General features: G+C 43.5%; 1 protein-coding gene across 1 annotated transcript; it reads left to right on the top strand.

The window, feature by feature from the left end:
• Nucleotides 1–1,713: 1,713 nt before the first annotated feature.
• Nucleotides 1,714–21,430, top strand: ankib1b (ankyrin repeat and IBR domain containing 1b). Its single transcript, XM_012826479.3, has 20 exons — nt 1,714–1,932; nt 4,314–4,587; nt 5,235–5,535; nt 5,728–5,910; nt 6,323–6,440; nt 6,932–7,140; nt 8,175–8,263; nt 8,568–8,712; nt 10,274–10,440; nt 12,048–12,136; nt 12,831–12,961; nt 13,055–13,189; nt 13,706–13,792; nt 13,918–13,984; nt 14,108–14,253; nt 15,214–15,392; nt 15,818–15,869; nt 16,354–16,465; nt 17,575–17,618; nt 17,896–21,430. Exons 2-20 carry the CDS (start codon nt 4,400–4,402, stop codon nt 18,844–18,846), a joined length of 3,393 nt encoding a protein of 1,130 aa, XP_012681933.2. The 5' UTR covers nt 1,714–1,932; nt 4,314–4,399; the 3' UTR covers nt 18,847–21,430.
• Nucleotides 21,431–25,774: the final 4,344 nt, after the last annotated feature.

Genomic DNA, 25,774 nt, shown 5'->3' with positions numbered 1-25,774 from the left:
GTCCAATAGGAACTCAAACTAAGTCACACCATCCTGACCCCCATGTGATGTTTAAATCCTCAGCTGACTTCTATTCAGTATGGATTTCTGTAATTAAGAAAAAAAAAGCTAATGCCTTTGGATTATCCCTAGTTTGGCAGACAGACTGGAACAGACTGAAGTTACTGACAAGCATTCTTTGTAAATGTAGTCTTTTTAAGTCATTCAAACTTTGTTGAACCAGTCTAGTGGTGGCATTTTGATGAGGGCAAGTTTTGAGTTTTTGCAGTGATATTGCATTCATTATTACTTGTAACAGGATATGATATAAGTAAATACAGTTCTGTCAAGTAGAAGTACATTCGGTACATTCTGTCATGTATAAATGAAAGAGTACGCAATTAAAACAATATATAACCAGAATGATTTAAAAAATAGCAGATTGGTGGTTAGATGTGCTGCAGTGTGAAACCTTTTACCTGCTAATTGTCTGGGATGAATGGAGGTCCTTTACAAGTGAGTACACTTCATTCACTAAATCAGGGTTGCATATTTGCAGAGGCCCAGCAATGACTGCATAGCCAAAACCAGATTGAAAGAGCGTTATACCAAACAATTGCCAAGATACAATATTACACACAATAATTGCTGAATGCTCAACATATAAGGCATGTTTGGTTTATATAGCATTTGTATAATTTAAACTTGGTTTATATCTGTTCACATTTATGCATCGAGATTTCTGCTGTAAGCATTTTAACTTTGGTGCGGAAATGGTATGAGCAGGATTGTTTAAATAATGTCATTTTTTGGCAGTATTCACATAACCATTATAATTGCCATCTGTTTGCTTTTGTTTCATTTCTGTTTTGTGTAGTCAACAGCCTACATAGAAAAAATGCCACTACATTGTGTCGCTGAATCATTGGACACACCATTGGACACACACACACACACACACACACACACACACACAACTACATATGCACTACTTCCCTAGACATCCAAGCCCCGCCACAAAGCTATGTTAATCATAAATCAATTTGCCGCGGTAATGGCACGAATTAACCTAAGATCAAAACGTAAAATACTATGCGATTTAGGAAGGGGCAAATAAAGTACTAGGATATTTAAGAGCCTTAAAGCCAAGGCATAGCCTAGGGGCCTTAAGCGTCATTACTCGACCCAGGGACTTATTAGTGTGAGTGTGCCGGCCACATTAAAACAAAGGGTATTGCATTAAAGATTTGTGCAGTGGCGCACTCTGGTGGTGGATGCAAAACACTAAGTTTTAACTACTTGCCCAACGTTTTTAGACCTGTGCCAGAGCACAGACTTCTTTGATCAGTGAAGCCAGTAAGCATGCCAAGAGCCAAAGACTGTTACTAAAATGTATTAACGTCCTTTTTCTTGGAGACTCGTGCTCTGTCAGAACTGAAAAATGTACCTACAAAAATGAACAACCATGCGTGAAATAAATATGACATCAAGTATGCACGCAACGAGCATTTCCTTATTTCAAAGTAAGAGTTTATAAGCAATTATACATCTCCTTTCTTTTAATTTTACAGCGCCTGGGTGTATGTACAGTGCATCATTATTTGTGTGAATTCTTCACATACACGACTTTATTTTAACAATACAGCAAAGAAAAATCCTATTAGGGGCTGCGTTTGCTACTTTTACTTCCACTAAAAGTGTTCTACTGCAACAGGAAATACAGTCTCTTTATTTCGTCTAATGTATTAAGCATCACAGTGCCCTAAAATCTCAGCAACAAAACAGAAGGAGTAACGTTAGACACGCCAATAGATCACAATCGCGACACGGCATATTGGGAATAACACACATTGACCTAAAGACTAATTATGAGGAAGAAAATATACCCCTTTTCAAAACAGCCATCGTTGGTAGCAAATTGTGCTCTTGGGAAACGGTAGCTACGATAATAAGGTGAGTTTCAGGTTAACGTTAGTTTAACGTACAGAAACTGAAAATGTAACTTAACTTAGCCACACACTGGTGTTTACAGACGCGATTTCGGCGTTCTGGAAGAATATAGCTATTTTACTGTCTAGCATGCATTGTTACTAGAGTTTTAAAATATAAAACAGCTGCAAGCTAACCTAGCTAAGCTTCAACTGACCTTGGTTGGATTTGAGTATTTTTTTAATTTATTGTAATCACACCATGTACTGTGGGCAGACGTCCTGTAACGACAATGTAATACGTAACCAGCTAGTCATACAGGTGTTAAGTTTTATACATCTAAAGTATCGTTACTGTTAGGTAACGCCTATAAAACTGTTTTCCTACAGTCAGTATTCGCGAAATATGTAAGGCTAGTTGGCTGTCGCTAGCTTTTTTCGACCTAGAAATATTTTTCCTGTAATGCATTTTGCATATGTACTTAGCTCCATAGCTAAATTAGGTTGTGTCAACCATATTTTTGCGAATGTAGGGCAAGTTAACAGCAGTCAGAAAATGAAACCTAACGTCAGTGCATTTTGCAACCTGTTGTTGTGGACAGAATACGCTCCTTGTCTTGGCGATTCATTTCGGCTGTGGGAATCTCAAATTACTTGTCAGCTAATGTATTAGTTAGTTAGCCAAGCGGTGGTGTTTATTAGCTCGGATAACATGTGAATTAGACCGTCATGTAACATAGTTCACGGTATGTAGTTGGCAGTGTTAAACCTGGCTGGCTAACTATCTAAGTTCGCAAGATGAATAAACTAAACAGTGACAATACTTTAAAATAGCCCAAGTGGTGGATGAAAGTTGCTTAGAAAATCACAAATGTAGCTGACATGGTTGGAAAAGAACATTTAATGTAACGTTTTGGCCTACTGATTAGAGAAGGAATGTTGTTGCTGGGCCCTCCCATATTGGAACTGAACGATGTAACGTTGGGACCCATGGGAGTTTATGTGGTATGAAACATTTTGTACATTATTTAGAACCCACGCCAGTGAACTATTGTCATACGAATAACCACCAACAGATCCACCAAGTAGCAATGCGTTCTGTCCGAGAAGTAGGCTGTCATCAAGTTCAACTCACGTTTGTACTTGATTTGGGATCGGCTCAGTTAAATTGAATGATAGGTAGGGTGTATAATGGTCATTACGATACAAAGGCGGACCAATGACATCGCACAGAGCAAGAACCTGCTGTCTTTATTCAAGTTGCATTATGCATCACGACCATTACAAGCATGCCCCGTCCTGTATCGCGGAACTTGCCCTGGTTTACCACTAGGAGCATCTGTAAACCCAATTTGTATTTTCTCCGATTGTGTTCAGGAAATGTGCACTTAAGAATAATTTCGGAATGTTTTTTTGTTTGCCACTCAACGAGCAGTGTGTATGGCGTGTTGTTGGGGGCTTGCCCTACATACATCTTGTTTAAAAAGAATGATAAAGAATATATAGCTTTCATCAAGGACGTTTGTGTGGAGATTGAAAATCCTGTCCACATTTGGTTTAAGTTGATGGCCAGAGAGAGTCTATATTCATGAGCAGAGAAATAAATAGCTAATTATAAAAATCAGTAACCTATACTAATAAGATCATTGTGGTAAAAATGTGTGTATGTGTGGACAGGACACCTTATACAGAATAATGTAAGACGATATTTTGGAAAGCAACTGTCATTTTCATATTGACAGTTAAACTGATCCTACCTTCATTATCTGTGGAGATATCTGCCTACTGGGATGCATTATAACACTTTAAAAAAGTACTTCAATGTTGCTATTTTGCTGTGGGTTTATAACATTGGCTTGAGCACTCCAGGCACCCATGTAGACAGATGGTATTCGTGGGAGCGTGGCTTGGGCATGGCGGGACTCTACATCCCAGCAGAACTTCCACTCAGTGGGATGAAGGCAATTGGCAGAGTGTGTCGGAAGCCCCTGGTGTTAGTGGAGGAAGCACAGCTCTCTGGCCTGATGGGGGTGTGTGTGTGTGTGCTGCGTGAATCACTGGACAGAGAGAGGATATGCGTGCAGGAAGGTGGGGACTGAGAACAGTGTTATGTCATACATTGCCATACCATACTAAAACGATCGGGGCTTGTTAGGGTGATGGCAAGGAATATACACAGCCGTGCTTGTAAAAGTGTGTCTCAGTGTGAGGACTGTTTTGCAGACAAAAGGCTTTTTTTTTTGTAAAGAATATTTATATTTTGGTCAAGAAACACCAGAAGAGGCTTAATCTGTGAAGGTCCACACACTGGTTGTACGGAAGAATGCTTGTGAAGATGTCATCATTGTCATCCGCCTGAATTTAGACCGCGTGGCCTGTGCGTGTGCTGTTTTTCTGATTCTGCAGCTCTGTTCAGCTGAAGCTTCCAAGTATGCTTTGGGGCTGACAAGTTCTAAAGAAAAGGAGGGCGCCTGCACAGTGGGGGTGCAGCCATGGGGAACACTGCTACAAAGTTCCGCAAGGCACTGATCAATGGAGATGAGCTGCTGGCTTACCAGCTGTATGAGAGTAACCCACAGTTCAAGGAGGCCCTGGACCCCAACACCTCTTACGGGGAGCAGTACCAGCACAACACACCCCTGCACTACGCCGCCCGGCATGCAATGACACGTCTGCTCAGGTATGCTGACCACAGTTGTCTGTGTGCTCCCGTGTGTTTTAGTAAAATAATGCAACATGAATTCTTCTGCTCTGTTTTTGTAAAAGTGTCATCCAAGGAGGTCATGTAGCCTCTGTGTGGGTGTGGCTGATCATCTGTGTTTCGTTATGATGAGTGCTGGGCTTGGGACAGTTTCAGTCTGAATATCACTGCATCCTTTGCCGCGGATGGGAAGCTTTGCCACTTGTGCAAAAGAGAACAGGGCTTCTTCTGTTCTGACTGAAATGCCTGATGAAAACATGGGATCTCTTGGGTTTCACCATGTGACTTGGCTCAATCTGTATCAATTCTTACCGAGTCATCCACTGTAGATTTGGTATCATACTGCTGTGTCTGGACAGTGTGGAAAGGTTCAGACCGCTTGTTCTGGGTATGAATGTTTTGAATGGTTCTTTACAGAACCGTTGGTTTTCTTCCCGTTATTGATTGTGGGAGATTCTTTGTTTTCCTTTTTTTTTTGGAGGGATTTTTTGGCTCTTAGGCCCTTTAGCTGGTTTAGAAAGAGTCATGACAACATACATCAATGATTATAACAAAATGACCAACTCAATTGCTTCGATCTCTGATTGAAGTCTCTCGCATGATCTCCTCATGTCCTCCCACCTCAGGTCCTTCCTTTTCAGCAAAGATGGGAACCCCAACAAGCGCAACGTGCACAACGAGACGGCGCTGCACCTGCTCTGCATGGGCCCCAGCATCCTGCTGGAGGAGCTCGCCCTGCACCCCCGCCTGACCCGGCCCCACGAGGATGAGCGCTGCCGGGCCGAGTGCCTCCAGATCATCCTCAAGTGGACCGGCGCCAAGCTGGACCACAGCCAGTATGAGAGTGCGGATGTGAACGCCACAGACAACAAGAAGAACAGCCCACTTCACTACGCTGCTGCCTCAGGGATGAAGACATGTGTGGAGGTGAGACATGAAAACAAAAGTGAGTGAGTGAGAGAGTGAAAGAGATGGAAGGATGGAGAAGAAGAGAGAGATGGATGAAGAAGATGGGTCGAAGGGTTAGAGATGTGAGGAGACATTTTTCAACAAAGCTCTGGAAGAAATGGTTCGACCTGATGATCTTCTTTCTCCATTTGATCTTCTTTGTGTTCCCAGATCCTGGTGAGGAGAGAAGCCAACCTTTTTGCAGAGAACGAGATTAAGGAGACGCCGTGTGACTGTGCTGAGAAGCAGCACCACAAGCAGCTGGCCCTCAGCCTGGAGTCTCAGATGGTGTTCTCCCGTGATCCCCATGCTGATGACATTGAGGCCGAGTACGCTGCCCTGGACCGGAGGGAGGTACGGAACTCCTTTCCCTCCAATCAACTTGCACACGCCCGTAGTAAAGCTAGCATCTAGGTGTTGGGCACATACTCTGTTGCAGGGATTGATATTATTGAAAATCCTTATCTGATTATCTGGGACAAATAAATACACATCATACGACTGAATACATGTGTTTACGTGTGTTTTGTAAGGCTTTTACATGACTTTTCAGTAGTTGGATTGCTAGATTTCGACTAAAACCCCTTACTGCTGCTTTAACTATAATAAGTAACTATAAAAGCACTTTAGTGGAGTCGGCTATTTACAAATGTTGTGTAGGTTCACCAACCTTATCTTTAAATATAGTTAAGCTATTGTGTCTAGTTAAGTGTTTTGTTGCCTTATAACTGTGATAATGTTCTTTTTGGCTCTTGATTGTCTGTAGCTCTATGAGGGTCTGAGGCCTCAGGACCTGCGGCGACTGAAGGACATGCTGATAGTGGAGACGGCTGACATGCTCCACGCTCCACTCTTCACAGCCGAGGCCCTGCTACGGGCTCACGGTATGCTACCCGCCACCTTTACCCCAAGTGTACGTGCATCATGCTTTTGCCAGATGAAGACATCTCTGGTGAAATGTTAGTTGGTAGTAAAATGATTGCTGAGAGAAGTGTATGGCAGACTTTTAGACATTAATGAAACGTGCATGTTGTCATAATGACTAATTACTTGGTACAATATAAGGGGTCAAGCAGATGTTCCATTAAGATGGGGTCCAATAGATATTTCATTAAAAAAAGCATCTGAAAAAGCATACATTTTGGCAGTGGCTTGGTTTTTCGCTAGTTATGTTTAAAATGGTGAACACAATCCTCAAAATCTTGGTAAAACTGCGTGATCATCAGAGGGACAATTTAGTCTAGGGACAAGATAATGATGAAAGCAGCTGAAAATGTACATTCCTCAAAACAGGAGGTTATAAATCACCATGTACAGTAGATGTCTTTAAACTCAAGTCTTTGAGTGTAACTATTGCCGCATTGTCTTTGGACAGACTGGGACAGAGAGAAACTTCTGGAAGCCTGGATGTCTGATGCAGAGGAGTGCTGTCAGCGCTCGGGAGTACAGATGCCCACCCCTCCCCCCAGTGGTCACAACAACTGGGACAGACTCCCGTCACCACGGACGCCCCGGAACACTCGCTCGACTGTCACCTCTCCTGATGAGATCAGCCTGACCCCTGGGGACAATGGCACTGTACAGGTGAGGGAGACCCACTCTCCTCCTTTATTTAACACTCTCAGCCTGCCCTTGCACTGGTTGAGTTTCATGCCACCATCTTGTAGGCCATTCAGATTGGAGTAAGGGTTAGCTCCTCGAACCCTCCGAGTCAACTGTTGAAATAAATCTGTAAGACTACAGTCCAGTGAACTCTTTCCTCTTGCAAGTGTGCTCTCATGTGATGTATTTGAAACATGAGCAATAGAGAACTCCCGGTCCTGAAAGTGGTAGCATTACTGTTACCGCTAGTACCTACCTAGCTGGTTGCAGTGTTTTTTACCTTGGCATGCGGTAGATATTTCTCAGCAATAGAATCGACTAACAAACAATCAGCAGCATTCATTAACTGCAGTGTCAATGCTCAGAAGTGGTCTTTTCTCTCAGTCATATGATGTAAACACAAACTGATGTCAGCTGGCATGGCTGTGGGTGGTAGCTGCTGCTAGCGGGGAACCATTAGTGCTAACTGATACTGCAGCTACATGCTGTAAGCACTAGAAAAAGCAGCCAGCGCTGGGCTACAGTACTGAATGACACTTCATCGGCTACTTCGCTGCTGACCATACCCCCACACATGAGCTGTTGTGTGCTACTGGAAACACCAGCGAGCACAAACTGGGGCATTATGGCTCGAGTTCAGCAGCCAGTCCCTTCTCCATGGCTCTCTGAAAGGCCACAGTTACTTTCAGCACAATCGGTCCTTTCAAACACCAGCACCAACATTGTTGGGGGGGACAGTAGGCTCTGCCGTTCTCCACTGTTCTTAATCTCTGCGGACAAAGAGATTTCAGTCAGAGAGAGGAGCACTTCAGTGCTTGGTCTGAACAGACATAATGTAAAGAGCTAATGGTTCCATGCAGAGATGGATTATTTTATCTGGATCTTGATATCTTGCATGTCTCTGCATCTTGATCCAGATTTTGAGCACCATCAGTACCATCAACCTATTAGAGGAGTTGTATAATAGAATGTTACTAGATGACTTGTTTCTCCTCTGTGTTTGTCTTTGTGCACAGTGTGGTATTTGTATGTGTGGCATCTCGGTGTTCGAGGAGCCAGTGGATATGGCGTGTCTTCATATGTTCTGCCGAGGATGCTGGGAAGGGTGAGTGCCCACCGCTGGACTCGGATCAGTACATGTGAAAGTTCAATACGCATCCATCTAATGAAGTCAGATACTGAACAATACAATAACCCGGCTTAGCAATGAGAAGATGTGTCCATATACTGTAGGCCCTTGGCTTTAAGGTACCTCCTAGACCTTTTAGGATGGTGACACACAAAAGTTCTACTAAAAACATCCCGATCATAACTATCTGGCTACATCCCCGTTGGCCATAGTTCTGATACGGTCATTGCACAGTTTGTTGTGATTGTGCAGTTTACTTTAGTTTGCTCTTTATTTCTAGGTTTTTGAACATGAAAATTCAGGAGGGGGAGGCACACAATATCTTCTGTCCAGCCTATGACTGCTTCCAGCTTGTGCCAGTGGAGGTCATTGAAAGTGTGGTCTCCAGGGAGATGGATAAGCGCTACCTGCAGTTTGACATCAAGGTAACTTCACCCAATATACTGTTACTCATAATCCCAACATTGCTGAATGTAACTTATTTAATTAAATCGCCACATCCATTATAGGGGTCATGTAATAAATAACTTTTGATTATCTTTGTTTGAATGAAATGTTCAAATTAAATAATAATGAATCTGTTAAATATTGTATGGTATGCAGTGTGGTGAATTGACAAAGCCAGCCAGTGTAACATGTAGTTCATTGTACATCATTATACTCCAGAAACGAGAATTTTTTTTATTGTCTGGTAGGTATCCATTCATTCTCTGTAACGGGACACCTATGAAGTAGATCCAGTGAAAATGTTCTATCAAGGCTACGTACTATATCAGTGCTCTGGAATCTTTGAATGATAACTATAACAACTATAGTAAATAATGGTTGATTGAGAAGCTGCCCATCAATAGAGTCAGGCAAGCTAATGAATGAACAAAATAACGGTATTCTCTCATTTCCCCAAGTGGTGTAAACGCAGTGAATTCTGTGGTTAAATAACACGTTAACCTGACAACTAGCAAGCTAGCAAGCACAGAATCAGAAACAGCTAGCAAGCTAAAGGAATCTGGCTTAGCAACAATCAACTGTAACCATGCAAACTACCTTACGTTATCTTTGGCCAAAGAATGTAGTACTGTGAACTAAACCGGTTGCCTTCTTTTTAACCAGAACCAAATGTTTCCTTTGTGGCCTGTGCATGCCTAAATACATGTGTGGCAACCGGGGTATAAGCGGGTTATCGGCCTTTGAGGTGTTCCTTTTATATGAAAGTAAGGGAGAAGGCTCCACCGTGCGAAGGGAAGCTGAGTAAAGTGTCCTCTGCTAAATCCATTAATTTTGTACACCTCATTAGCCGTTGTCCCATACTCACAATACAGCATTCCTTTATTCCTCAGTCATTGCTACTGTCAACAAATGTGAGGTGTCCTAATCGCAATCAAAACTTTCTCAGAGTTCGTACTGTAAACACTCCGCTTACCATGTGTTTGCAAAACTGCACTTAAACCTGACAGGAGAACAAGAGATATCACCAGAGAGCTTCCAGTCTTAGTTCAAAATCTCCATGCAGTCTCCCTCACAAGCAAAACTGTCTGCCTCACATGTGGCTTTGGAGTCAGTATTTGTTGTTGACATGTTTGTATACTTTGTGTATTTGCCCTATTTATACCTTCATATCTCTGCTGTCACCTGACCTATGGTGTAATGAAGTATAGGTTGTATTTCAGTATCTGATAAATGCTTTGTTGTGTATCTATTGTCTCATAGAAAGGTATGTTCTCCAAAGAGAACCTTGTCTTCATGCTGAGATGAATCCATGCTGTGTGCCCAACTGTTTAGTTGGATGTTGAATGCTGTCTCCCGTACTCATTCTTTTTCTTCTTTTCCCCCCTCTCCCTATCTCCCCATCTCATTTCATCCCTCTCTTCCCTCTCTCTCTGGATATCTTCCTCATCTCATCCCTTGTCACATACACTATTTCTCTTCTCTTTCCTACCCTTTCTCTCTGTCTCTCTCTCTCTCCGCCTCTCTCCTTGCTCTCCTCAGGCATTTGTAGAGAATAACCCTGCCATCCGCTGGTGTCCTTGGGCAGGCTGTGATCGGGCAGTGCGTCTGTCCATCCAGGGTCCTGGTGCCAGCAACTCGAACCCGTTCAGCTACCCGCTGTTGCAGTCGCCTGCTGTGGACTGTGGCCGTGGGCATCTCTTCTGCTGGTCAGTACTGGGCTAAAACAGAGACAGAGGGCACCTCCTGTCGGCACTGGGAGCAAGGGTCAGCTCTTATTGTTTTTAAGGTGGCCCTTTAAGATGTTGAAAAAAAATAAAAAATCTGTTGCTAAATTTGTATTATTTTAAAAGTAATGACAAATGTCATTTTTTATCAAATTGATTTGACACCAAACCTAAGTGTAAAAGAAAATACACATTGGTTCTCATATCATCAACTTGTTTTTGAGGGCATGATGAGCCTATAATTCTGTATTTTTAGTGGTCACACAGTAACACTTCGAGCCATTGGGCTATGCTTAACATAAATTCCTGGGAATTATAGACATATCTGTTTTGTCTGAGGGACAGGGGGCGTTTTTGAACATGGTGCTGTTTGACCTTTGACCAATAGGACCACTGTTGTCACGTTGCGGTTGTTATATTTACGTAGATTCAAGAATTTGTTTCTGGAATGTTTGTGTGTATTCACAATTAGTTATTAAGTCAAGTCAAAGGTATTTATAAAGCACATTTAAAAACAGCTCACGCTGACCAAAGTGCTGTACAATTAAATCACAATGAAATATCAAAACAAATAGAAAAACAGAAACAAACAATTAGATCACAAAAAAAAATTATTAAATAAAAAATCAAATAGAAAACAGAAGCAACCCACTCAAGCATCTACATTTATATACACATATAAAGAACAGAAACACCTCTAACAGAAAGCAAATATACAAATGATCAACTAAAATCAGGGGGATCCAAATGCTAAGGAATAAAAGTAGGTTTTGAGCCTGGACTTGAAGGAGTCAATAGAAGGGGGCTGATATTATAGAGAGGGGGATGCTGTTCCACAGTCTAGGGGCTGCAACAGCAAAAGCGCGGTCACCCCTGGATTTAAGTTTAGATTGGGGGACTGCCAGGAGCCCTAAGTTAGACGACCTGAGGGGCCTGGTGGTAGAATAAGAGGTTAAGAGGTCTGTGATATAAGACGGAGCCTGCCCACTAAGGGCTTTAAAAACGAACAGGAACACCTTAAAATCAACCCTGAATCGCACTGGAAGCCAGTGGAGAGAGGCCAGGATAGGGCTAATATGGTCTCTTTTCCGGGTACCGGTCAGGAGCCTTGCATCGGCGTTTTGGACTAGTTGTAGGCGGGACAGGGACGAATGGCTAATTCCCGTATACAAGGGATTGCAGTAGTCTAGCCGGGAGGATATGAAGGCGTGGATGCCCTTCTCAAGATCTTTGGGTGACAGGAAAGACTTATGCTCTGTAATTTTCTTGGCATGGCATTAATTTAATTAATTTCATTGCATTAATTATGTGTGTGAGCGTCCCCCACAGAGTTATACATATGTTTAATTATACATCATCTGCAGCCGTCATGGTTTTTGTTTTAAAAGAAGCAGAATACTACCTTGTTGATTATGGATAACAATAAAAGCATCCTGAAACTGTGTTCATTTACAATGATGACAAAAGCAGTACTTACAGATTGCTCTCTAATGTCTTGCTGTATGCCATATGTGTGTGTGTGTGTGTGTGTGTGTGTGTGTGTGTGTGTGTGTGTGTGTGTGTGTGTGTGTGTGTGTGTGTGTCCACAGGGAGTGTCAGGGAGCGGCCCATGAGCCATGCGATTGCCAGACATGGAAAATGTGGCTGCAGAAGGTCTCTGAAATGAGGCCTGAAGAATGTGAGCAGACTTTTTTCATGAATGCACACACACTCGCACACACTCGCAGTCACCATACCATAATAGCACAGTGAGTTAGCACTATTTGATATGTGCATTGTGGTAGGTGACACTCTCTTGTGTTTCCTATGTCTATGTATCACTATCATGTTTTGCAGCATGTGTACTTGTAAATGTTTAAAAGATGCGTTTTTGTATGTTAAATATCTGACTTAATTACATGTTGGTCAAACATAGAACTAAACTGTCAATACAGCATACAGGCTAGCTAATTGGACTAACTTAAATTGATTTTATGCCACTAAACATCCTCTATTGAATTCTCCATCTTTCCACTTTCCTTCCATCTTTCCACTTGATTGTATGGAAATAGTGTGGGAAATCCAAACATCTGTTTATTCATTGATGCATGCAAAATACAGGGGAAAATTGCAGAATTTCACTCGAATCCAAGAGACATGCATTCATTAAAAAAAAAAAAACTGGTGTGCTTGAAAAGACGAGTAGTCTGGCGTAAAAGTGATTTGCAGATGCTCAAATTTGACTAGAAATTTAAGCTGAAATTAAGGTTTGTTTGAAAGAAAATTGGCTGTTTGTACCCTCTTGTTGATTTCACGAATAGCTTCCCAGCCTGACTGTGGTATCTGTGTACTTGTGCATAGTGTGGTTTACTCCTGCATTCTCTGGTCTCCAGTGGCTGGTGTGAGTGAAGCGTTCGAGGATGCTGCCAACTGTCTGTGGTTACTCAGCAACTCCAAACCCTGTGCCAACTGCAAGTCACCCATTCAGAAGAATGAGGGCTGCAACCACATGCAGTGTGCCAAGGTAAGAGGGCCTAAGTATAACTGGCGAATTGAGATATTGGACTTGATTATAAATGTATGATCTGGACCCTCATGACTTTAATGGCCTCTACAGTGTAAGTATGACTTCTGCTGGATCTGCCTGGAGGAGTGGAAGAAGCACAGCTCCACTACAGGAGGGTACTACCGCTGCACACGCTATGAGGTCATCCAGCAGGTGGAGGAGCAGTCCAAGGACATGACCGTGGAGGTAGGCACTCATGCTCCACACATGCACACACACACACATACAAACACCTACAAACACACACACACACACACACACACACACACACACACACACACACACACACACACACACATACAAACACCTACACACACACACATACACACACATATACACACACACACACATACCCTCATGGTTTCGTCAGCACTTTTATGAACACACTCACACAGACTCTGTGTTTACTCACTCTCATAGAGCCAGCGCCATCATCACATTTAGGACAAGTTGCAGTGTTCAGGCTGTGGTCATGAAACACAGTAGACATGCCATGCGCTGTTCCAAAGGACATGGAACAAAGGTTATCTCAGAATTGAAGAAATGCAACAGTGTGTTTGAATCGGACTACTCCTAATCGCCACTCCTGTCAAAGTGACACATTCATAGCTGTCTGTTGCTATCTGCAAGTCAGATGTACACATTCTAACTGTTGGTGACATGTTGTAAAGTTGTAATGCCTTCAACTGTTCAATATTTCAGGCAGAGAACAAACATAAAAGCTATCAGGAACTGGACCGTTTCATGCACTATTATACACGATTCAAGAACCACGAGCACAGCTATCAGGTAGGAGAGAGTTTGAATTGGCCTTTGCACTTAGTTTATTCGTATTGGTTATAAACGGTGTCCAGTTTTGTTGTGTGTTGTTTAGGTGTTTATGGTCAGCTCAACTGTGGCTCTGTCTTCCCTAGCTAGAGCAACGGCTGTTGAAAACGGCGAAAGACAAAATGGAGCAGCTTAGCAAAGTGCTTAGTGCACGTGAGTAGCCATGGAGACCATGTGATCATTGTTGATAAAGAAAAACACTCAACACTCAAGATATGTTCGAAGATAACTCACTGAAACTGGATTACATATTTTTCTGTCAACCCTGATGTGTAGGACAGGGAGAAGCCCCCGACACCACCTTCATTGAAGATGCCGTGCAGGAACTCCTGAAGACTCGCCGCATCCTCAAGTGCTCGTACCCTTATGGCTTCTTCCTGGAGCCCAAAAGCACCAAAAAGGAGATCTTCGAGCTCATGCAGGTACTAAAAATGCTAAAAGAGGCAATTGTTTTTTTCCTATAACTAGCAGATTAACAAGGCAACAGCCGGTAGACTTGACTAACAAATACCAACATCTGTGCAGTCGGTTAGCTGGGTTGCCAACTCAAGTATTTAATTATATTCCATTCATTTGGCAACAGCATGCTCTTATTACTAGTTCACATGAATGTCAAGCTATAGGCACAAAAGCAGGAAATAGTGAACAGGTAGTGGGAATGACTGCTGGGTTCATCTCTTCCTCTTCCTCTCTTGCCTTTTAACATGACCACATACATACCATCAGTATGAATTTGTGTATGTTGTATTAATTAACTAAACCTGCACAATGTTGCTATAACCGAGAGGACAAATACATCTTTGCCTAGTTTTTGAGACTTCCAACACAGCCCTAGTTTTTTTTTGTATGTAGCCAAAGGCTGCTTTTAGGTTGACTGTCAGTGTTATTGTTGTCAATTTGGCTCTATGAATAGCCCCTGTGATCAGCTGCTTGAACTTGACTCCTGCTACAGACATGATCATCACTGATGACGTGCAGTAGTCGCTCACATGCCTTCGTCTTCACTCCTAGAGAAGGTTTTAATGCCTCGTGTTTCTCTTTTTTCTGCAAAGTAAAGCTTTTTAACATTCTCTATGTTTATGTTTCTCCTTGCCATTTGTGGTCTACTTTCTTACAGTTTTGCCTTTGCCTGTCTCACAAAAATGTCGGTGGTTAGTTTCCATAAGAAGAGTATATGAATATATCTGACGTATGAATAAAACCTCCTGGTTGCATGATTGAAGGGGTTTGCTCTCTCAAGGCATTACAGTCCAGCTTGCATTGTTCTCAGCTGCACACAGTTTTTCAGCTCTGTGTGACTGTCTGTGTGACTGTCTGTGTGCGTGTGTGTGTGTGTGTGCGTGTGTGTGTGTGTGTGTGTGTGCACACGTGCATGTTTGCAGACGGACCTGGAGATGGTGACCGAGGACCTGGCCCAGAAGGTGAACAGACCATACCTGCGCACACCGCGCCTTCGCATCATCCGTGCGGCCTGCTTGGTGCAGCAGAAGCGGCAGGAGTTCCTGGCCTCCGTGGCCCGCGGCGTCGCCCCCAACGACTCGCCCGACATCCCCCGCCGGAGGTGGGTGTGTAGCACTCAGTCTCCAGAACACCATGTACTGGCCAGTAAACGTCACAGCCGTTTCTCAACTTGTGCTAAAATTGTGTTCTTAATGATTTCACACTGGTAGTCTGCCAGTGTTAAAGTTACATGCAAGTCTTGTAGAGCCTGGCACCTTGAGTTCTGCAGTTCCAGGTTCCTAGGTAATGTGTAATTAGGTCAGGAGCAGGAACGTGTGATTACATATTTTCTTGTACTGAGAATCTCATTTAGCAAATGCATTTAATACATTATTACAACTTTTATGCAAATGCGTTTATTAATTGTTACAACTGACGGCTGAAAACAAAGTGGGCTAGCACTACTGAGAGACTAGATGGGGAGTTTGCTAGCAATATAATATTAAATCAAATCGGTTGGTAACTACACTTCTGCTCTGTCCTCAGTTTCGCTGGAGGAACGTGGGACTGGGAGTATTTAGGGTTTGCTTCTCCAGAGGTGAGTACAGTTACTTCACTTTCAAGGTTCTTTCTTTTTAACACTCAACTCACAAGTGGTAATGTTTTTGTGACGTGAGAGGATAACATGAGTCATTGTTTAGGTTATTGAACAATTCAACCTTGATGGATTTCTATCAGGAGCTGTTAATCTGAGTTTGCCTGTGCTTGAGCAAATGGTCTTTGCTAAGTTACAAGTCCCAGGGTTGTGTAAAATCAGCTGTGGCCAAGTGGAAAGCAGCAGTCAGCGTTGTAGAATAAGGGAATGCAAATGAAAGTACTTGAGTTTGGCTCCTGGCTGTGCCCATGCCACTGGCAGTAGAATATTCCAAATATCTTAATGGAAATGGAATGGAAATATGATAATAGAAAGTGTGACTTACAATATTTGGGTTTTGACATCAGTGAGTTTTGGATGAATTTGGGCGTTTGGTATAATGTCTGGGCAGAGGATAGTGTTGTGTGACTGTGCATGCCTTTTGCAGGAGTATGCAGAGTTTCAGTACAGGAGGAGACACAGGCAGCGGCGGCGGGGGGAGGTGTCCAGCATGCGCAGCAGCACCCCTGAGGCAGACGACTCCAGCGAGGGGAACCTAGGTATCAGTTCACCTGACGACATTCCAAATCTGCCGTTAAACAACAAAAACTACAGAACCCACTATTGGCACTATCGGCCAAAAATGTGTCTGTGTGGGTTTTACAACATGGGTTAAAACTGCAGAAGCAGTACCACCAAGTAGTCCACCAAATATTGGTATTGGCTTGTTTTTTATGATGGCTTATGGTAAGTGAAAATAATACACACATAGGTGGTGATACCGACATGATGAGGAGCAGAATGTGTGCCTCAGAGTGCATTATCTTTACCTACCCGCATGCTGTGAAGTCCATGATTCCAACATATGTTGTAATTTGCCCGTATGAAAGAATGCCTATCGTTTTGCTGTAGATGTGCAAAAACACTACAGGGTGTAGCTGAGATACAGTCAACCTGTAATACGTTATTTCAGTAATATCATACATATTATATGTAGTTACAGTAATAAAACAATTGGCCTCACTTGTATATTATAATTTTAAACTGAAGAAGAAAAAAAAGCACATTGGTATCAGACTAGTAATCACTATCAGCCTGTACCCTAACTGCAAGTATTGGATCAGTGCATTCCTAGTATATATACAGTATATATTAGGGCTGAACGATTTGGGGAAATAATCGAATTGCGATTTTTCCCCCCCAATATTGCGATTGCGATTTAATATGCGATTTTTTTTATTTTATCCTAATTTTTTTCCCCAACAAATCGTAATGAATGATTTCAATATGAACAACACAATATTAGATACATTTAGTGTAAAATATTATTTCCCACAATTTAAATTTGTATTTAACTGCTCATTACAGAATCAAGAACAACAAATCGGTGGCTTTGCCACTGTGCATTTAAGTAATTTAAACAGTCATTGTAAGAATAAACACAAGGCATGCACTTTTTAAACACTGTGTGCAAAATTTACCATTAAAATTTGAATCGCGAACATTGCGGTTAGAAAATCGCGTTCTATCATATTGCGATTAAATCGCAAATGCAATTAATCGTTCAGCCCTAGTATATATGTATCAAATGCTAAAGGGTTATAAAAAACTCAGTCGTATCCGCAACATGCACTGAGCTGCTTCCACCCCCCTTCTCCTTTCCACACAGATCTTCACGAGCTGGTTGGCAGCCAAAGATCAGGTCTCCCTATGGTGAGTCTCCCACCAGGCCAGGGAACATCCTGCAGCTCCCAAGCCTGGCGCTCCTCCTGCTATTGGCACACCTCATCGCATTGCATTCTGTGCTCTCTTTAGCCGCGCGCCAGTTAATGTAGATGTTTACATGAGGTGCTCTGATCCCATGTTATGTGAAGTGCTAGAGCTAGTATTAATCACAAAACAGGAATTACAATGGAATGCAGTGAATTTACAATTCACATGGTGCCACAGACTTGGGAGAGACTTACTAATGCCACCTTTTGTTTCCCAGCCCCAAGGTTCCCTGGAAGAGGATGACCCCAACATCCTGCTTGCCATTCAGTTGTCACTTCAGGAGTCCAGTCGGGTGTGTGTGGGTGATGGTGGTGGTGGTGGTGGTGGTGGTGGTGGTGGAGGAGGTGATGTCCAGGAGGGGCTGTCGCGTGAAGTGTCTCTGGGGGCGATCGGCAGCTCGCTCCCCTCCAGGCTGGACTCGTTGCGGCGCGGCCCCGTGCCTGAAGCCCCGCGGGCGGCCCACAGCAGCTCCGAGCTCCTGGAGCTAGAGAACAGCCTGTTGAAGCTGACCTCCATGACCGCCGTTCCACATCAGCTGCGCCACACCGCTCCCCGTCACATCTACCCTCTGGAGGATCCCCTCAACTTCCACCCTAAACCCAAAGCGGCTCGTAACCTCTCTCAACGTCCCATCCGCAACGCCTTCAGTGGCTCGATGCCTTTAGAGGCTCCCAGCTCAGATGGATTGGATCCTGCGGACAACGCCAACCTTCTCGGGAACATCATGGCCTGGTTCCATGACATGAACCCCCAGCACATCGCACAGTTACCTCCCTCCTCTTCCTCCTCCACCTCCGCCGGCACCGCCTTGCCCCCCCCTGCCCTCCACACATCCCTGCCCAGCTTGACCCCAGACTCCCCTCTGATGGAGCCACAGTTCCAGATCTGGCCAGAAGATGGAGTCGGTGCTGAACCCTACCGCTGTCAGTCCTTTCCCAGCATGGAGAGTGGTGAAGTGGCTGCCACGAGACCCACTCAGCTCCATCTGGTGGGCCTAGATCCCCTAGGTGAACCCCCCTCTCCTCCTCTCCAGGCTGACAACATGGACAGCGAAACCCCAGTGAGCCATCCCAGTTACTCCCACTCAGACGCCCCTAAATTTGACTCTGACCCGGACCAGCCAAGCAGTAGCTCATCCGAGTGGGAGGGCCAGGTGCACCTTGTTTGATGTGGAGGAAGAGGATCCTCTGTGCTGAACCATTCTCGTGAAACAGGACTACTGTTTTGGGAGTCTGGAGTCAAAGAATCAATGTAGCCATGTCTGGGAAAAAAAGCTGAAAATTGCTGAAGCTGACAAAAACGAGAGCTGAACCTCTTCTTCTTCTTCTTTTACTGTCTATTCCCAGCTTCCTCATGTACACTGAGCACTTCAAATGCTTCTGAAGCTTAAGGTGTCATCACCTGGACCAGAGGGGAGGGGGGGGGGGGGCATCACTGACTCAGTCACCCCTCTCAGTGGCAATCCTCACATGAGACATGGACACCTCTTGTAAAGCGTTTAAAAAGTCCATGTCCAGACTGGGACATGAATGAAATCATATAGTGTAGTGTCTCTCAAATCTGTGCCTCAAACACAAATATGGCCATAGGTCTCTCTTGTACCCTTTAGTTGTTCAAGCTGTCTGTGCTGATGATTGTTCAGATGGGCTGAAACTCCCAGGCAAATGGAGAGAAAAAAAACAAAAAAACTTGATGACTGATTTAAATAACATTGCGTACTGTCAACATATTAAGACAATGGGTTTATCTTTCACTATTACGGAAAAACTGGTGCATCATCTTTGATTAATTCTGACGGGGATGTGTGACTAGTGTTCCAGCATCTGTTGTTTGTCCAGGTGGATGGGACCAGTTCTGTGTTCCTGTCAACAGCTGTGTAGGCGGTCATTTATTCTGTTCTATTGTTGCCTTTTTAAAGGGGTCGTTGAAAGTGTTATTGTAGGTGCCAAAACTAGACTAGCCAGGTCAGAGGGTCCAGGTTTCACAAAGCAGAAATGTAGGTGGTTTAGGTGGTGGTGCTTGTCCTGTAGCCCAAACCCCTTTGTCTCATGATGAGGGTGAAGAGGGCCCTGAAAGCTTCAGGAAATGTACACAAAACTACACTAAACCACTAAAGGAGTGAGGAGTGAGGAGTGAGGAGGAGGAGGTGAGAAACTCAAATTGCACAGTTAGATTTGCACTTGTCTGTGGTTTGCCTCTGAGATATCTAGTTTGCTCTAACCTAATCTCTGTTTTATGCCACTGGTGACGTGAGGGCACACAACTCCAGAGTGTGCCAACTGGGCACTGCCCAGTGCTCTTCAGAAAGAAAGCGTGGCCTCTCCTCAGTCCTTTTTTAGTGCCTTTGTGCGAGCGTGTCACTGTTGATTGCCAGGTATCCTGAGTGTGACCTAATACTGGCCAGACTTGACCTTTTTTAAAGCCGTTTTGACACATAGCCTTTGCCTCCTGTAGGCCGCCTGGCTCAGGAGATCTTTCTACCACACCTTTCTCTGTACACACATCTACAAAGGATACAGTGCCGGTGAACTGTGTTGTCGTGCTTCACTGCTGGCGTTAGAGTGTGTGTGTGTGTGTGTGTGTGTGTGTGTGAGAGAGTGTGTGTGCGTGTGTGCGTGCACATGCTTGTGCATAGAGAAAGTGATGAGGGAAGTACATGGATAGAATATCATGATGTAATTTCAAGTAAGAGGTGTGTTTGTGTGTGTGTGTGTGTGTGTGTGTGTGTGTCTGTATGTTTCGCGATAAGCGTGACTACAAAAATACTAAATGCCATAATATAAAGTGTGAAACCTGATTATTTTCTATTTATTTTTATTTTAAAATTAAAAATCCTTAACCACAATCTGTGACGGACACTAAAGGTGTTGAGATGCTAACATGGTGTTGATGCTTACATGATGTTGCTTGGTCACTGGGTTGTCGGAATAGTTCACTGAAAAGAAGTGTTGTGATGTTGATTGTATTGGAAATGTCGTCTGCTCTCTTTAACGTGGCTTTCTTCCTATTAATGGTTACTACTGAGATAGGCTGGCAATAACACAAGTCCTTCAGAGCAGGTTTTTCAGAGCTCATGTATCTCTGGTGTGAAGAGATTCTTCTTATTTACTGCATGTAGCAGATGTTGCATTCTGTGTTGCCAGGTTAAAGCAAGAAAACCCCTTGATGAAAGTGAAGACACTGGAAATGAGGCAAAGTGTAGTGTTATGGTATGGTAGTGCTTCTAGTAAGTGCTTGTAGTCTTGTTTCAATCCTAAGACTTGGGTTGCATTCTGTGAGTGGATGGCAAAGTACGTTTAAATGGTTGGATTTCAACTTGACACAATAGATGTTTAACATTTTGTTTGGTTGTTGGGCGGTGGGGGGGGGGGGGGGGGGGGAGTACATATCCAAACGAATGCTGACTTGAAAATTGTTAGCATTATCCACTGGGTTTGTGCACATTTGGTGAAAGTTGGGCAAAAGTGCAAAACATTTTCTGAGCTTTGAATGGGCCAAACTGTATTTTTATTATTATTTTGGTTGAATTATTCCTTGCCATTTTAAAATCAAATGTATTCAAAATATGTTAGAAATGGCAATCCTATTTTGTTACCAAATGAAAATTTATATTGTTAAGTAACTTAAAAAAAAGGTTATTTGCACTTCTCATAATCCGTACTTGATACATTCCCTATTTCTATGGAAACTCACAGTGTCATGTTTGGCCATTAAATTTGACAGTTCTACTCATTCAGTTCTGTTCTACTCAACATTGTTGCGTCACAGTGTCATTTCTAATTACAAAGACTTTTCTTGCTCTCCTCCCTTTCCCTTTGCTATTCCTCTCCAGTTCACATGAGACACTTCATAGCCTCCAGGTAAGACTGGCTGCCCTAGAATGCCATTGCCCCCACAGAGCCACTCATTCATTTGTCTCCATTTCCTGGGTACGCTTCTTTTTTTATTCAAATGGCTACATACAAAAGATTGTTTCCACATTTGTTCTATTTATTTGAATCATCATTGCATAATTTCACTGATGGTTACTAAACTGGGATTGGGATGGAAAGGACTGTTTGAATGCATCCTCTCAGCCCAGTGTGAGTAATGGGAGTGAAGAAGGGAGCAGCACAATCGGTGTTATTGAGGACAAATGTCAGGCCGGAAGGGAAACACATCTGCACTATGGCCTCGCACACTGCCCTGGTCAAAGGGACATGCCACCCCAAGCTACGGCCATGGATACACTCACTTAGAGGGACAAGAGAACCAAAACAAACCAAGTTAAGCATCAACATTTGAATATTTGGCTAATTTAACATGCCTTAACATTTGAATATTTGGCCAGTTCAGTGCACCATGCTGAATGTAGTCCCTATCTGTCCGTGGGTTGAGACTGGCAGCTGTGGTTTGTTCAGCTGTGGAAGGCTTCTTGACTAGTGTTCTCCTCTGTTGACCTCTGTCCTCGCTGCTCCTTCTTCAGGTGATCCTGGTCAGCTGAGGATGCGACCAAGCCTGGGTCACTGCCCTACACGGCCTCTGCTGGAAAAGGTGCAGGGCACAGGCAACTGACACGCTTTGCTTTTCAGGCACAAAAGATCAAGAAAAGATGCAAGAACTGAAGTTGTTTTTAATCCAGTAGAGGGTGCTACCTTTCCATAAAATGTGAGTAAGCTTGTGTCGCTCCTACACGATGACCTGTAAAACGTTTTGTTTTTTTCCCTCTCCCCAGTCATCGCTCCAAGGCATCATGTGAAACACTGCTTCTGGCAGCTCAGTAGACATAAGTCTCAGTCCTCATTGTTAGAGCAAATCCCTCTTTTGGAAAAGTTTTCCTTAAGTTTTGGCTATGGCAACTGAAAAACAATTGGGAAATAATCTAAAAGTGGGCAAGAATACAGCTATTTTCTGGATCCCTCTAATGAATCAGTTTATTAGTGAAATGAAAGATTTTGCATTGTTTTATTTCTTTTCACCCAAATGGATTAACCTATATAAAACGTATATATCTATGATGACTTCAAGCTGAAGCCTTCGTCAAATCAATGCATTGTGTGCCCTCCAAGTCATAACACTAAGACCACAGATTCTCTGGTATGATGCTAACCGGTTAAAACCTAGCCTCAGGTGGTTTGGTGCACACCAAGTCACATCCTGAAAACAGCTTTACAGATTTCACATATTTTCACAACCGGTTCTCTCTCAACGACTACAACGAATATAAGCGAAATGTCTCATCCATAGACTAAATCCCCATGTTATCTAGTACGAGAAAAGCTCAAAGTGAACTTTTCAGCCTTTGAACTATTAACATGTTACATTTACATAGAGGTCAGTGTGTCGGTTATAAATTGCAATAAGCTTAAAGCTGAGTGGCCAGAGCCATGCATACAATCATTCTCCAGATCATTGCATTTCATGATACTGGATAATTGTAAGGCAATCTAAACCTTTTGTAACCTCATTACAACCCGCCTCAGTCCTGTGAACATATAGCAGCAACATTGTGTTTGTAGCTGAAAGCTGGCATGGGAAAGGCTGTAGTACAGTGTCTTATGGGACTTGTCTGAATCCAACACTCTGCTCTGCCTAAATGTCAGTCTGGTTACTCGCCTCTTAAATTACTCCGAGCTTCCCAGAAAACTCCTTGTTTGTTATGGAGCGGCGGACCAAGCGCACACCTCCGAGACTGGCCGAGGCAGTGATCCTTTGGCAGAGCGCGCTCCCGTTGGAAAGGCTCTCCTGAAGTTGCACAAGGCACGGCGCGAAAGTGAGTCGGGGTGTTGGGTTTCTGTCATGCTGGGAGAGTTTGTGAATGCTGTAGGATGAGAGGGCGAGAGGCTGGAGCGCTGCTGTGCTCTATCAGCGCCAGGCTGTGAGGAGGCTAACCCCTTTCACTGGGCTAAAACACATCTGCCATAACTGCTCTTCCACTGCAGGACACAACGCACGGCCATTCCAGAGAACCCGATACTGTAGGAACTGGGTGGCGATTTTATGAGGAAATGAAAAGCACATAGTGGAAGTGGATGTATCTCTCTCTCTTTCACTCAATCTCTTTGTCCCCCCCCTCTCTCTCTAACACACACACACACACACACACACACACACAGTGGCAGTGGATGTATCGGCCTGTCTCATTCACTCAGTTTCTCTCTCTGTCCCTCCCTCTCTCTCTCTCTCTCTCTCTTGCTCTCTCTTGCACACACACACACACACACACACATACACACAGACACACACAGGCAGTGGATGTATCTCTCTCTTTCTCAATCTCTCTCTGTCCCTCACTCCCTCCCTCCCCCCCCCCCCACACACACACACACACACACACACACACACACACGTGGATAAGTTATCAGTTCACGTCTCTTTGGTTGGCCTCTATCCTTTTTGTGAGCGTTCTCAGCAGTTCTAAAGTGTCCATGCCTTGTTAACCACCTGGTGTCAGAGCTGCTCTCTCACAATGTGTCCATGTAGGTTAAGAACCAGCACATGTGCCTCTGATAGGATTGTAATCCTCTGGACGGTTTAAATATGTAATATTATTTAAATACTGCCCAGCCACAGTGGTTTCCTGTGAAGGGTTCACATTTGCTAATGATAAATGATGTTACAAACCTTCCTACAAATTTGAGATGTCAGAAATGTAATTGATTCTTTTCTACAATGGTTTGCCATGGCATGGGAAATAGTAGACCATTAGACCATTGCATATAGTCAGTGACAGGATAGTAACCACAGTAAATAAAGTTCTGTTTTGCTTGGTTAGATTCGGCCATGTGGCACAGAATAGGCCCATTTGTCTGAACAGCATTTAGACTGACAAGAAGACCAATAGACTGGAAAGATACCCTGGGTTATTTGAAACTTCATCCCAGTCTGGTTGCAGATGAATCACCTGTGGACCCAGGTCCCCCCAGCACTCACTTAGTGATTGTTCGTCTGTGAAGGGAGTCACGTCTGCATACAAGTCTTCTGCTAAGCGACTGGCCTCATATCACCTCAGATTAGATGGTATTCTCAGTCCAGTCAAGCAGCTTCAGTTTTGAATTATAATGTTGCATTATAAAGATGATTGCATTATGATTATTACATTATGTTTGAGCAACTGGCATCCAGTGCCAGTCTCTGCTTTGATATTTGTGACATCCAGAGAAAGCACAAAGAAGACTTGTTTTACTTTATGACTTGGCCTTATTGTTTGTGTGCCGTATGACATGGAGCGTGCACTGTGAGAATCATCTCACCCACCCCCCTGGCTAAATGCTTTGGCTGGATGTTTTGCTTAAGAGAAACTGGCCTTATGTGTTGCCCAGAAAAGTGTGTGTGTGTGTGAGAACTGTACAATGTGGTATCAAAGAGTGCACTCCAGCAGGCATCACTCTTTGTCACACAGTTAACCCTCTTCAAACTTCAGTCTAGAATGCAGATGGAGAAATGGAGATCAAGGATGCATACAAAAAGACTTCTGAAAACAGTGGTGCGATGGATCGCCTATTCATATGGAGGATCTCACAGAGATGTAGGAGACCCATTTTAGAAACGGAGTGATATTTGTGTCTTCGAGCCTAAGATGGGCACAGTCAGGAACTCCGTTTGCTGCATGACTTCGGTGGGAAGAGAAGTTCAGGAGTAGATAACCTCAGATAACTGTTTCTAATGGATGTTCCTGTTTGGACTTCCCACTGTGATGTGCTGCTGTCTTCCTCTCACATATTTGTCCTCATCAGGGGTGTTGCTATGACGTGAGGACATTTGGGGCTTAGCCCAGATCTGTAGAGGGGTCTGGGGGCATCCTCCCCTGGGATAATTTTTTAAAAAAATAATCACATTCTGTTAGCTAAACACACCATTTTCCCGCAGTTTGAGACAGAAACAGTAAGCCTAAAGACAGCCCATGGCATTGTCTGTCTGACTCACATGAACATTACCCCATCCATTATACCACACTGCTTGTCTGCATGAAAACACTGACACGGGACATGGACATTGCCACAGGTTAGCCATGAACTCGCGCTGACAACAAAGAAAACATTTATGAAGGTTTTATAGACAGAAATGATATATGAACATCATACTGTTTGAACATCATGAAACATGTGAGCCTTTGC

This window comes from Clupea harengus, chromosome 1 (assembly GCF_900700415.2).
Source record: "Clupea harengus chromosome 1, Ch_v2.0.2, whole genome shotgun sequence".
NCBI lineage: Eukaryota > Metazoa > Chordata > Actinopteri > Clupeiformes > Clupeidae > Clupea > Clupea harengus.
The sequence above is the reverse complement of the archived record's forward strand: the minus strand, read 5'-3'. Positions and strand labels throughout refer to the sequence as shown.

Excerpts from the sequence above, each read along its gene's own strand:
- ankib1b (XM_012826479.3), top strand. The coding sequence starts at position 4,400 with ATGGGGAACACTGCTACAAAGTTCCGCAAGGCACTGATCAATGGAGAT. Across the intron at positions 6,441-6,931 it reads GGCCCTGCTACGGGCTCACG|ACTGGGACAGAGAGAAACTT; the intron begins GTATGCTACCCG and ends GTCTTTGGACAG. Across the intron at positions 14,254-15,213 it reads AGATCTTCGAGCTCATGCAG|ACGGACCTGGAGATGGTGAC; the intron begins GTACTAAAAATG and ends GCATGTTTGCAG.